Source organism: Tachysurus vachellii, chromosome 8 (genome assembly GCF_030014155.1).
Source record: "Tachysurus vachellii isolate PV-2020 chromosome 8, HZAU_Pvac_v1, whole genome shotgun sequence".
Lineage (NCBI taxonomy): Eukaryota > Metazoa > Chordata > Actinopteri > Siluriformes > Bagridae > Tachysurus > Tachysurus vachellii.
The window spans coordinates 19,490,798-19,505,056 of record NC_083467.1 but is presented as its reverse complement, the minus strand read 5'-3'; the positions used below and the strand labels follow the sequence as shown (position 1 = coordinate 19,505,056).

The following is a 14,259-nucleotide window of genomic DNA, read 5'->3' as shown; positions in this document are numbered from 1 at the left end:
ACGGCAGTTTCTCTCATCCGCCCCATCCAAACAGTCGGGCAAATGATCACACCTGTATTCCGCTGGGATGCAGGCCCCATTTGTGCAGCTGAACTGTGTACTGGAACAGGTCCTGCCAGCTAAGAAAAGATCAAGCATCACATTTTTTTTAATATAAATGTTATGGGTGGTCCTCAGCAATAGTTTCACATACACATGCACATGGCCAAAGAACATGCCACTTATTTGCCCTTTTGCTTCTGTAGCCCACACACAGAGGTTATCATATTTCACAGGAATGAAGGAAATTACATTCCTTTACATTAATGAGAAAGTGAGGAAGGGGAGGACATACGGCAGTGCTGTCTCTCGTCTGAACCATCTTCACAGTCCTCCTCGTCATCACATACCCAGTGCACTGAAATACACTCCCCGTCACTCAGACACTGGAACTGGCCCACCTCACAAGTCGCTTGGGCTGAGAGAACACAATAAACCTGCTTAATTAACTCATAGAAGGAGGTGTAGACAAACCGGCATACAGAGCTTTCACCTTAGGAATTTCACATAAAACTAAAGTTTTGCTTAAAGCAACATTTTCAGCTTCTTTCAAAAAAAAAAAAACAAAAAAAAAAAACTATAAAACCCTGTTTTTCTATATATTGTTTTTCTGTATATACTGTATAATGTTATGATTGAGAAGCTTCCAGACTCAAATAAACCAAATTATAATAATAATAATAATAATAATAATAATAATAATAATAATAATAATAATAATAATAATAATAATAATAATACTTTTGCCCATTCAGATATCACAGCACTGTTGATCAGAAAATGGTGATTAATGTTCTGTAATGGCCACAGTGTTGGTCAGTATGCTAAACATATAATTACATACTTAGTAAATGTCAGTATTATTTATTTTTATTATTTTTTTTATCAGTTTATTTTGGTCAATAAGTTAGTAAGAGTCTAAGACAGGTCTTAGGACATCCCATTTTCTCTTTAACTAACCAGGCTTCATTTGTTTACCTTCAAGAGGAAGAGAAATGATAGGCTGACGATAGATCAACTTTTTAATGATAACAGAAACAAACCTTTTTACAGCATTCCACACCATTAACTGTATGTAACAATAAACTAAAAAATACATTGTGGCATTCTTTAACAAATTAAAAGGTCAGTACTGGTAAACTGCTGGGTAAAAGAAGAAGCATGGGCCCTCTTATATAAGACCCTATATAAATATATATATAAGACCCAGATACTGTACATTCACTGCATCACCTGTTACACTGACTCCTTGTAATATCAGTAATATCGGGAAGAATAAATGTAAGAGATTTACTCACGGCAGCCGCTCTCATCTGAATCATCTGTGCAATCTGCAGTGCCATCGCAGCGCCAGCCTGCTGGGATGCATCTACCTGTGTTACAGCGGAACTGACCAGTTTCACAGCCTGACCCTGCACAGACATTAAAACTAGAATCATTTCCAAAACTGATTTCTATTATCAAGACCCTTCCCATTATCACGGATATATCTATATCCATATCAGTGGATAAAACTCTTTACACTTCTAATTAAAACTCAGAAATGCTTTTTAAGGAGACATTTAGGTGAAGGTTGCTATTGGTGAAGCACGCAGTTAAGAGCATTGACAGGCAGCGGACCAGAACGTGCCAGCCAAACAGCCATCACTGTAACAGCTTTTGCTGTTTTCTTCCTAATACCTCCTTTTGATCTCTGTCTGTGAGTGGCATCTCCAAAGATAAGGTACCATGCTTCTACCTTCCCTGCTGGGCTCTGCGAGATATCAACTGGGGCAGCATAGTTCAGCTGAGGAGGCCTCCATCAAAGCTGCTGGAAAAACGCATTGCGTGATTTTGATTGTCTCTTACTGACACTCTGATTAATGGTGCATGCTGTTCCTTGTCCAGAACATAATTGGGATAAATCGAGGCACCGGGTGGTACCATGGCCCATACACCCAAATTCCAAAAGCTGATGGGAGATTTAAGTTGAAGAAAGGTGTGTTAAGGCAGGGGCTAGTGTTTGAATGTGTGTTGTCACTGGCTACCTTTAAACATACACTTTTAGTCTATTTTCAGAAAATTGAAAGTTAATTTAGGGTTTAAAAAGGTTTATCTCACTTTTTTATTTGCCAGTTTTTATTCTGAGAGAGAGAAATCCTTTTGTCTTATTAATTAAATCACCAGATATAGCACATATAGCCAAAATTTAATCATTTTCTGTAACAGTTCTGGCAATGAGTTCTGGCAATTGTGTTGGTTGTAATTCTAACAAAAGGTTTATATTAATGTCCTCATTGTAATATGTTACTGTTTCTAATATTAACAACTCATTTACAAGAACTTTTTGCCAGATGATCTATATAATCTATTATTTAACATTTATAGAAGAGGTTTTGAGTGTCAGCAAGTTTTGTGCCTTGGGGAAGTCTTGAGGATAGAGGACTTTGTACATTCAGGACTTTGGTAACATGACAAGCAACATTTATTTTTTTTCTTATTAACTTTAAAGTAGACAAAAAGAGGCTGTGCACACACAAACACAGATATATAAAAATTGGGAAATCATTGAGGTATAAAAGCAGCAAAACAATTTGGCACATGTTGTCAGTGTTAGTGGAAAATTGTGGTGGAAACAGTAATTCCACTGTGGGTTTGGTCACATCGTACCACTCCATCATTGGTTATTTTTTTAGAACACTAGTTCCTGTTGTGCTTTATTCCTTGCATGGCATCTGATTGTGTATTTGAGAGTCTGTAGGACACAGTTTTAAATAGCTTTCAATAAAAAACTTACAAGTGGTTAAAACTTATTTAAACTTTAATGACCAGTCTGCCATTATGCTCAATTTCAGTACAATAAAAATGCAACAAATCCTGTGATGTGATGCTAAAGTCTCATTTTATTGATGAACCAGGACAATTAATTGAGTATGTATTCATTTTTTCATCTAAATGAACAAGATTGTTGTTTGATTTGTGCATCAATGTTGGTTAAGCCTGGAAAAACTTTTAAACATTTAGTAAAGAATGACACTGAATCCTGCTGTTCACTGAAGTAAGAAAACACAAGAAGCTTGAGTGTGTTAAGAGCGGCCAAAGAGCAACACTCAGAAAAAGGCTATGCTGTGAGGTCAGCATTTGACATTTAGCCTCCTGGCAACTTAGCTGAAAAATCCCCTGCAAAAGTCGAGCCATTCAGCTGACATAGCTTACTGCTTCCTTGTTGTAATACAGCTCTATACAGATAACTGGGAGAAGGACATGCACTAATTAGGTAATATGCACATAAACACAACTGTAATGCTTTGCTAAGGAAAGAAATTATGTAATCTGCTTAAGTACATTATAAAACTACCCCAGGAGAAGTCTCTACATGTCAAGTCTGTCACACATAAATGAGAGGTTTATTAACTTATTTTCATAAAGACAGGTATTATTCTACCATAGTATTCAGACCTTCAAGTCGAAAGTTGTTCTTATATCTAGAGGTCTTGACTTGCATTAACAAGGCTGCAGTAAATCCAGAACTCTTAAAGCGTGCCAGCCAGATGGATTTCCAATTAACTCCTCCAGCAGCCAATTGGGAAGCCAGCCTTTTTCCTGCTCAGTTTACTAATGATAAAATTGCTCCTCCGATCACTCAAAGGCAGGCTTTGTTTAGAGGACACGATCCCGGAGGTTTCGGCGGCGTCTATAACACACAGGTAGACAACTGGCACACACAGCATTGGCATAGCCGGACAAGCTCACTGACACAAGTCACACAACTGGAGTTAATCATCTTTTGCTGGTACTGGTGGAATATGAGCCTTTACGCTGAATAAGACTGTATAAAAAAGGTTAGGAGAGGTTTTTCACATTTTAGTCATAGATAATGCCCTGGAGAACATCCAGTGTATTCCTGATATAAAGTATTAGTCTCAGTCGGCTAACTATTTCAAACATTAAACTTCAAACCCAGCAGAGGTTTTCCTGACCTCAACCAGCAATTATAGGATTATGTCTAAACTCAGCATCTATACATTAGGTTAACAGCTTCAGACACACTTTGCCAAGACAGAAACGTATCTGCTGCCGCCTTTAAAATAACGCCAGTGTTTCCTGACAGTATCAGTGCTGGGAAAGGTGACAGGCAAAGTGTAATGTGCTTTTTAAACAGCAACATCCTGTGTAGAACCGTTCAGGAAAACGAATCCTTTACTTAGCAGTCATTCTAGTAATTTCTCAAGAGGGCCCAAGCGGGATTTTATTCCAATGTCTTAATTTAGGATTAAAAATGGAACTGTCCCTTATTGTGAATGGCAACAATGCGAGAGAACAGCAACATGATTGTCTCCCTGATCAATGTGTGGAGAGGGGCTTGTATTATGCAAATGAATTTGTCCCGTTGAAGGGCTATATGCTTTTTTCTTCCTTCATTAATGCCTTTGCTCGGACTGTTTTGTTGGTTTAGTGTTTTCTATTTTTTTTTTTTGCTCCCCTCTTCCTTCTTTCGGACCATGTCTTTTCTAATTAGCCAACTTAAACCCACAGCAGGCGAGAATCCCCAACATTATCTGAGGGGAAAGATAAGGGGGACACCCTACCACCAGTCCACAAAGGGCAGCAGCAGAGGAATTTTCATTAGAATGAAGCCTCCCAAAGGCTTAGACCCCACTGGGTGATAACAATAGCACAATGGGCCGGCTGGCTGGCCTGTAGCCCCATAACCAAAAGTGTCAGTACACTAAAGGAGCCCACAGAGATGGTTAGTGAAATAGAGGAATACAGTAGTGCTTCCTGCAAAAAAGAAAGACAGATAGAGACCCCCTTGTCCCATTTTTATGTCCCTCCTCCCTTAAAAAAGGCACTTGCCAGCCACAACATCTCTTTCTAGGCTCGTGGAGGCCATGGGAGAGGTTCTGCCACTTTCGTCAAAGCCGTCTTGTTTTGGCGTGTCGCAGGAGGCTGGGTTAACGTGGTGGGGGGAAGATGGGTAGCACCAAGTGCCTGTGCTGTCAGAGAAGAGGGCTGTTGCCCATTTCATATGGAAATGTATGTGGCCAAATGAAGTCAATTGCTTAACAACTGACTTTGGCTCTTGCAGCTACACTGAAAAGACCCAGCGGTACACAGAGGGGCTTTGGCATACATGGAAAGCAAAGAGGAGCAATGTTGACCAGTGAAGCTGCCTATTAAGTCATTCTGTTCAGCACTGCTGATTTTGAAATTTTTTGAAATGTATTTATTAAATGGTGAATTGTATTGTTGCCTAAAATAAATATAACATTAACACAAGACTGATAATTGTGAAAAAATATGAGCTTAAAATTACTAGCTTAAATATCAGATCTAAAATGACTTTCTAAATTCATATGGAATTTTTCTAATGTTAGCTTATTCCTACAATGAGTATAATCTTATTATGAGCTAGGATTAAACTCAGATTTCATGGCAATTTTGACAACCACCTATGGGCACATTGGGACGTTATCAGTCTGACATTCAAATGTTAAAATCTTTACCTAATAGATGAATAATTTACATTCTTCTAAAATCCATAATGAATACAGATTATTCTCTATTATAGTTTAAGACAAAGTTTAAAACAATTGTTTATCATGTGCCTGGTTATGAAAATCGACTAGTGGTCATAGTAAACAGTCCAGATCAAGTAGCAAGGACTGACTATTTATATACTGATTTACAACACAGCCTTTACTGCGCAGAAAAAATGCTTACAAGTGCAAAAAAAAGCATAACTAAGAATATTAAGTTGAACCATTAACAGCTTACATACTCAACACTTACCCAATCTTGTTTGTAAGTGCAAAAGACAATCCCAGTTACAAAATGCCTCCATCATCATGTTTTCCATAAATGTTCAACTAACCGTAACAGTAAATTATTATCATTATAGCAACAAGCTGCCTTTACATAAGTCACTTATCACTACTAAATAACCACTTAAGTGCATGTGACTCAGGCAAATGTGCCAACACAGGCACCTTCAAAACATCTGAAAACCATGCACAGCCAGCCAGTGACAGATAACTCATTAATATCAATGATCAATCCAGAACTGTCACCTTCAACCCATTGCAGGAACCAGGTCTGAAAAAGGGACCCTATGGGCTCAGGTGAATGAAGCGCTCAGTGTGTTCGAAAATGCATCCTGACATTCTCCACTGAGTCCTTTTGGTCATTTCCTCTCAAACACATGCTGAATAAAGCTGGATTAAGAAAGCCCATTCCTGGCTCACATTTCTGAGGAGATCAAACATGGTTGCAAGTTTAAGTTTGAGACGAACACAATAATACAGGTTATTTGTTTTAAATTGTATCAACCTCCATCTCATGAAGTGAATGTGACAGCAGGAATCCCTGAGTTAGTGAAAGGAGACCTGTGTAGATTTTAATTTAATGTTACGTACTCTGGTCAAATCATCCAACACTGAGTACCCTATATCTTGAAGTGTTTTCGTATTTTAGTATTTTAGTGTTTTCCTGCTTCTAACACACCCAATTTAACCTCAGGAAAGGCTAATTAGCTTACTAGATAGTCGGGTGTGTTATGGGAAAAAACATAGCTAAAAAAGAACAGGGTTGGGAAAAGTTCAATTCAATTCAATCCAAGTTTATTTGTATAGCGCTTTTTACAATTGATGTTGTCTCAAAGCAGCTTTAAAGAACATAAACATAGAACAAAAGGATAATATAAAGAATAATTTAAAGATCAATAGAATACAAAATTCAAGATTAATATTAGATATATTTACATGTTCCCCTCTGGTACCTCTCAAGGTTTCTTCCTTTACCATCTAAGGAACCACACTCAAAGGGGAACCTCATCCTCATATGGGTGACACCGGAGTGTGTGATTATAAATATACAGAAAAGAAAATTCATGATGAAACACTAGATCATGAAAATAATCTAATGACTCATGTAAATTATAGGTTTATATTCAAAACCAGGTTTAAAATATATGTTTTGGTGCCTAGACTCTATGATCACTTTTAAGCAACATCTACAGCAGTAATTAGCAGCCTGATACACACTAAGAAGCTTACACACACTGAGAGCTAAGCAAAAACAAAGTAGATTACAATGTGAGAGCCTCTGCGAGTTTTAGCAGCACGTAACACCGCAATGTTTAGGAACTTCAGTGAATAATAAACCCTAAAAAGCAAAACAGGCTCCATATAAATAAGTCAGACAAGTTATCTGGTTATTTAAAACTAACCATAGCTGTTTGAATTAGCTTTGTAGCAGTGGGTCTGGTAGTCAGTCACATGCTCTCCTCTGTTACCTAGCAACGGCAAAGCATAGGCAAAAGTTCTCGAGAAGTTTAGAGAAGCGCGAGGCGAGGTGGCTTTGTGCACGAGACATTCGGGACTGTGTTTTGTTAAAGAAACCTGGTAAATAACTAGCAGTTTGTTTTAAAGTAAACACATATACGGACACATTTTCTCTGTAGTGAGGAAATGCATTTTGACAGACATTTACGCACCGAGCTTAAGTCTATTAAACGCTATGCCTGTGTATGACCTCATTAGCCATGTTTAGAAACTCCAGGATTGTAATGGTGTAATCATAACGGTCCTGTACAAGCAAGTGCAATAATCTATTAGACTTGAATAATAAATTGAGGCTGATTACGTATTGCCTTTTTCTAGTGAAATATACATGCATATAATCCGACTTTTTTATTCCAGGTTGAATTTATTTATTTTTTTTTTCATAAAAAAAAAGGATTTAAAGCCTAAGTGCTATATAAATCAGGTATTGTACAAAAATAATAAAGGTGTGCTGTGTCTATTTAGGCTCCCATACTTTAACTAGACACTTCAGATTTTCTCAGTATTTCTGTAGAAGAAGAGAGATCTGCGTTGCTCAGGGTGACTTTTACACAGTTTAGGCTACACTTTCTGGTTTGGAGATCCCTCATAACACTTTCAACTCATCGGTTTAGCTTGCAGTAAAGAGAAATATTTATGTATGAGGAAGGGAAACGCTCCGACTCACCCTGACAGCTGCACTGAAGGAAGTATAAAGAGAACAGAGTTGCAGTTTGGAGCAACAGTGCTCGGTGCATGGTGATGCGCGCGCGGCGGCTCCTCGTCAAGCACACAGAGCTCCGCGGACTGAGGTGATGCTGCGCGCCTCTCACTCACTGGTCTTGGGCTGATGGACTAAAAGGGCGTGAACTAAAAGCTTAGACACGACCCCCTACCCCCAAGCGCGCGCGCACAAACACACACACAGACCGACGGACGGACGGACGGACAGCAGGCACCGCGCACACGTAAATACTTCCACTGACCGGGCCAAATCCTTTAAAAGGAATACAATGTCGATCTTGCTTCTCTCTCTCTCTCTCTCTCTCTCTCTCTCTCTCTCTCTCTCTCTCGCTTTCTCTCTCTGTGTTGACTTGTTTGTATCCCTTCAACTTTCGTTTAAGAAACTGAATGGAGACCAATATAGAGTCTAATCTGCACTATTTTATTTATGTGTATCTATATATACCTTACTGTACATTCTGCCTAATATTTCACATTCATATATATATATATATATATATATATATATATATATATATATATATATATATATATATAAATTTAGTGGACTTGTTTATTCAGCTTGCACTTTTTTTATGCCATAACCTTATAACCTTCTACTTGTTGTTCCTTTACCACAGTGTCTGCACAAATGCCACAGCCTTAGAACCATTAATTGTACTTTTCAACAATGTCCACAAATCTCTGCAATGTCCACAAATCTCTACATATGTTTACACACACACACATATACAGTATATATGTATCTGATATATATATATCCGAACTGAACTATCTCGGTTCACGGGGAGCCTGTGCCTATCTCAGGCGTCATCGAGCATCAAGGCAGGATACACCCTGGACGGAGTGCCAACCCATCGCAGGGCACACACACACTCTCATTCACTCACGCAATCACACACTATGGACAATTTTCCAGAGATGCCAATCAACCTACCATGTATGTCTTTGGACCGGGGGAGGAAACCGGAGTACCCGGAGGAAACCCCCGAGGCACGGAGAGAACATGCAAACTCCACACACAAGGCGGAGGCGGGAATCGAACCCCAACCCTGGAGGTGTGAGGCGAACGTGCTAACCACTAAAAACTCATGTGAAAAACTCATGAAACTGTACATGAACATAAATAAAGACATTATGTCTACAATGTGTATGTGAAAATCAAACATGGATATAAATTGAAATCTGTGAAAAAAATTCCCTTATACAGTAGCTATGTGTGTTCAAAAAATGTTCACAAATGGAGGAAAGAAACAGAAAGAGTATTTGGGCAATGTATGATGACATGCAACTTACTCTATATGTTTTAATAAAAAATATATATGTTATAACTATACTTAGAAATTTAGACAGTCAAAATCTAAACATATTTCATGAGAATAAAAAATAACTTAAATCAGTAATTTTCATGTTTGTTTGCTTGATTTAACCACAACCATTGTTAGTCATTATTAGATAATTGTTAGTCTTTTTTAACAGTTCACTTGAATTTAATGTGAAAAACCCTATAATTGTAATCCTATACATAATGTAATCATGGGAATAACGTTCTGTTGGTGTAAAGTTATAAGTAATAATAAGGAATAATAAGTGTTATAATAATGAAACTATTATCCATCTGATTTTTTATTCTTATTTTTATTTATTTATTTTTATTGCAAAAAAACCTCAATGCACATTATTCATCTCATAATAATTAGCCTTATTGACCCCTGGTCTTAAACTAGTTAATACTTTAGCACATTGCTTGTATTATATATAATTGTATTTTTCTATGGAAAAGCAAGTGGCTCCATCTAGAGGCCTAAATATAAAGCAGCTGTACAGTAATTCTTTGTTTTTGAAGTTGTGCAATGGGACAAAGCGACAATATTAGTTTCTATCTAACATTTATATCCGTGTATATTTTCTTTTTATCTCCTTTTTCTTTTTTTTCCCCTTTTATAGTTTATTTATGTTGTTATTCAGTCCAGCATGCGCGTGCACAACAGTAACCTGGACGCGTTACTATAACAACAGTAATAAACCCGAAATCTCCGTCACCATTGGCGACCACAGTGTCTGTCATACTTTGTTTGTTTTTCCCAAAGATATGACATCTTCGCAGAATAACCAGAAAGACATCAAGCCGATCATTATAGACGCCAAACAGGTAATGTGGCCTCGTCTTCATTCCGTGCTGTTAACAAGTGATTTTACAATAACAAACTATCTCATACTTTAGTAATGACCACAAACTGAAAGTGTGATGTTTGGAAAAGTAAACCAGCTGAATCATATTTGTTAAAACATAGTTTCTGTGTTTTCATATTATCTACAGCAAAGATTTTTCACTAGTTTTCACTGTTTGAAACATTTGTCCAAGTCATTTGCAAGAATTCTTTCTTTCTTTCTTTCTTTCTTATCTTGGTAAGATTCTTCTTGCAATAACAAACATGCTGTATTTTCGATTATTCTTAGATTTATTTTTCATTTGTTTAGCAAATCTCTTCTATATGTGTATTTTAACATTATACAGACAAAATGTTTTTTTTGTTTTTTTTTAGAAAAAACAGTAAACTCTCATTTGCTCCATAACACCCTTATAAAATAAAAACACATCTGAGCTTTCTTCTGTGTAAATGACATCTTTATTCTCTTGCTTTGTGGTGTCGGTGATGGTTATTTTAAAATGTAAAATTCTTTATAGATGTTTAAAATTCATTACATTTTCTTTATATAGCACCATTAGCAATGTCACAAATCAACTTAAACTTAGATCTCTAATGAGTATGACACAGGTGATGGTGGCAAAGGAAGACTCTCTGAGATGACAAAATCATGAGCAGAACCAAACTTGGGTTTGAACCAAACCTCTCCTTCCCTGTGTAACAATGAGTAGAGGGATTATATATAGTGAGGATATAAATTGGGGGATTATAAAATCAGAAACAGAGATTATAAAAGAACTTTTGATGTATTGTATAGTTAAGTCATATAATGAACACTAAAGGATAATATAAATATGAAAACAAAACACCAAATGAAAATAAAAATTTGCGGTGGTTTGAGAAAATCTGTTGTTTCGATTACTGAATTCTTATCACCTCTATTTATAGAAATATAGTAAGAATATCAATTGTGGGATTCTAAAAGCTCCCCCACTATGAGAAAAGTGGATTTTGAGGTTGTGTTTGAAAATAATTATATTTCATAAAATCCCTCATGAATATACAGTATGTTCATATATCTAGCTATTATTAACTTTTACTGTTCTGATGAAATCAGAAGAGTAGGACATCTAAGGACATGGATGATGTCCACCAAGCGCTGAGGGGACTGTCGCAGGAGGAGCAGACTGAGGTACGGATGCTGCGCTCTAGAATAGAGGAACAGTCCGGCTTGATCTGCATGCTGAAGCAGCGAGCTGATGAGATGCTGCTTCGCTCTCAGACTCTAGAACGGGTCAACACCAAGCTGCAGAACCTGCAGGTCAACATGCAGACAGAACTGCAGAATGAACGGGAGAAATTAGAGCAGCAGGAGCAGAGGTTCATGGACCTTGCTGCCAATCACAGAGAGCTGATCAACTTCAAAGATGAATATAAGCAGAAGAATGCCGAGCTGATGAAGGAGAACAAGAGACTACGAGAGGAGAATGAAAAGTTGTTTAGCAAAGAGCTGCAAGAGAAAGAGGAGATCATTCACAAACTCAGCCAGGAGATGCATGACCTCAATGAAAAACATAGACAATCAGAAAAAGAATACCAGTAAGTAGATCAATCCCAGATGTAATTTCGAGAAAAAGTTATCATTTTGGGTGTCATGTAAAGCATCTTTTATACAACATCCTTTTACTATTTTTATAATCCTTTTAATAAACAGTGATAAAGCAACAATTTCCCAGATGAAATTTAAGGAATTGATTGATCTCCATCAGAGTAAGGAGATGTCTTTGCAAAATAAACTTCACAACATTCAGAAAGAGCTAAAGAATACACTGGACATACATGCAGGTAGAGCTGCCTTTGGTTCAGCTTTGTATTTTCTACTTTGCCTTTTCTCAGTTTATATTCTGTCTCTGTTTTCAGAAGTGGCTTTAAAACTTAAAGAAAGCCAGGAAAGAGAAACAATGAAAGAAACATTGGCAGAAGAGAGAATAAAGGCACTTACAAAGGAGAAGGAAAAACTACTGGAACTGTCCATGCAAAGAGGGAAAATTATACAGGCAAGTCATGTAATGAACACTAAAGGATTATATAAATTTGAAAACAAAACACCAAAATTAAAATGTGCCGTGGTTTGAGAAAATATGGGGGAAAAAATTACAAATCTTTTATTTATTTTTAATCTCTATCTTGCTGCAATCATATTAAAATCAAGATGTGATGCACAAAATAAAGAAACAAATTGCATTGCTGGAAAAGTATGTAACTGTGGTAGCAGAAAACATCAAAACAGGGCGTAACATAATTGTATAGTAGTATAGAACCTGTGACTTCAGGACTGAAGATGTAGCAACAATTTGTATTTGAAGCGTTTATAGTATTTTTCTTTTCCCAAGATTTTTAATTATATTTCTGGTTTATTATTTAGTTTTTACTTGCTGTTTATTATTATTATTATTATTATTATTATTATTATTATTATTATTATTATTATTATTATTGTTGTTGTTGTTGTTGTTGTTGTTGTTGCTGTTCTTGTTGTTGTTTGTCTTCTTTCCAAAATTGCTTTCATGGTATAATAGCGCTGAACTTGCATTTTAAATTCCAAAACAAACTGTAAGGTTCTCTTGTTAGACAGTTTTGTGTCAGATCATGTGAATTTAATGTTAATTTATTCTACAGAATGAAATTAAATGTTTTTGTTTTTTTATTCGGTTACAATATATTACAGGATAAACAAGAGGAAATTCATGAGTTAGAAAAGAATAAGGAAATGGCAGAAAATGCTAGACAGGAAGCAGAGGACAGGTATGAATTCAAAACATAATCCTTTCATTCAGTCATGTTTTAGTAGCATCACTACAGTAATGTTTAATATAATAAACTTAATCTATAACACTGTAATCTGTAGTGTTTTGCTATTTTTTTCAGGTTTGAAAGGGAAGCTGCAGCAGTGAATGCAGAGCTGAGAGTAAAGCAGCTTCAGCATGTTCTACACAAAGCAGAGCAGGCATACACAGATCTCAAGAAGGTCTGTACTTTTATAACAGTGGAAAACTGTGAAAGGTTTTATCTCTTGATATGTCGGGGGGGGGGGGGGGGTATTTATTTCATACACAATATGGTTCAAGTGTAGTTACATGTTTGTTTGTTTTTTAAGGAGTTTGAGGCATATAAGAAGTACAGCAGTGACCTGTTGGCACAGGAAAAGGAGTTAAATGCCAAACTTCGCCACATGATCAACTGAGTCAACTGAGTTTTCTCTCCAGCCACATCTTTTTAAAAGCAGTGTTACAATGACGAGTCCCAAGGAAAGATAACTAACCGTTAACCTCCACTAGAGGGCAATCACACTGCTTGTCCAATATTTATGTGTTTAGATAACAGCTTAGATAACAGCCGTGTATATAAGATACCAAATAATAAATTAATGCTACCAAATAATAAGCCTAAGATGAATTTATCATGAAAAGTTAGAAAAGGTCCCTGAATCACTGGAAACAAGGCAGGAATTCGCACACACACACACACACACACACACACACACACACACACACACACACACACACACAATTTAGTGTAGCAATTGCCATGCTTGTTAGGAGGTGGGAAGGAGGAAACCAAAGATCCCAGACAAAACCCAGGCATGGGGAGGGCATGTGAAATAGATACTGTAGTACCCAGAATTGTATCAGCATAAACTAAATTAAACGGTAAAAACTTTATGTCTTACCCTCACAATACAAGGAAACACTAGCTAATTTTTTTTAACACACACCAGTTACAGTAATAATACAATAATCATATTTATGATAATTACATTGTTCATGGAAAACAGCCATACTTATGTCAGCCTGTGGTCAGGTATGTTTAGCAGAAACAAGTGAACATGTTAAAACAGATGATCTCGGTACTTTCCTGCTGCATGGAAAATACATTGTTTAGAGACTGTAGTCCATCTTAGTAATTTCAGGTTAATTTCCAGTCTAATACCTAGGAAGGTAACTCAAATTACAGAGAACTGCACG

General features: G+C 36.7%; 2 protein-coding genes across 4 annotated transcripts in view; one reads left to right on the top strand and one right to left on the bottom strand.

Moving 5' to 3' along the window:
* The window catches only part of lrp2a (low density lipoprotein receptor-related protein 2a), a 62,028-nt gene extending 53,867 nt beyond the window's left edge, over nucleotides 1–8,161 (bottom strand). For all 3 annotated transcript variants that reach the window (XM_060876784.1, XM_060876785.1, XM_060876786.1), the window contains exons 1-4: nucleotides 8,029–8,161; nucleotides 1,338–1,451; nucleotides 335–457; nucleotides 3–119 (exon numbers count right to left, since the gene is read on the bottom strand). In XM_060876784.1, coding sequence (XP_060732767.1) covers nucleotides 3–119; nucleotides 335–457; nucleotides 1,338–1,451; nucleotides 8,029–8,098 — 424 coding nt within the window. In that variant the 5' untranslated portion in view covers nucleotides 8,099–8,161. The remainder of the gene's footprint in view (nucleotides 1–2; nucleotides 120–334; nucleotides 458–1,337; nucleotides 1,452–8,028) is intronic.
* A 2,015-nt stretch (nucleotides 8,162–10,176) lies between these two features.
* On the top strand, nucleotides 10,177–13,478 carry zgc:172182 (coiled-coil domain-containing protein 89). Its single transcript, XM_060877363.1, has 7 exons — nucleotides 10,177–10,236; nucleotides 11,370–11,833; nucleotides 11,949–12,079; nucleotides 12,155–12,291; nucleotides 12,963–13,039; nucleotides 13,163–13,262; nucleotides 13,392–13,478. Exons 1-7 carry the CDS (start codon nucleotides 10,177–10,179, stop codon nucleotides 13,476–13,478), a joined length of 1,056 nt encoding a protein of 351 aa, XP_060733346.1.
* The last annotated feature ends 781 nt before the right edge of the window (nucleotides 13,479–14,259 follow it).

Coding starts and splice junctions, on each gene's coding strand:
- zgc:172182 (XM_060877363.1), top strand. CDS start 10,177: ATGACATCTTCGCAGAATAACCAGAAAGACATCAAGCCGATCATTATA. Junction 11,834..11,948: donor CAATCAGAAAAAGAATACCA/GTAAGTAGATCA, acceptor TTTAATAAACAG/TGATAAAGCAACAATTTCCC. Junction 13,040..13,162: donor AGACAGGAAGCAGAGGACAG/GTATGAATTCAA, acceptor TATTTTTTTCAG/GTTTGAAAGGGAAGCTGCAG.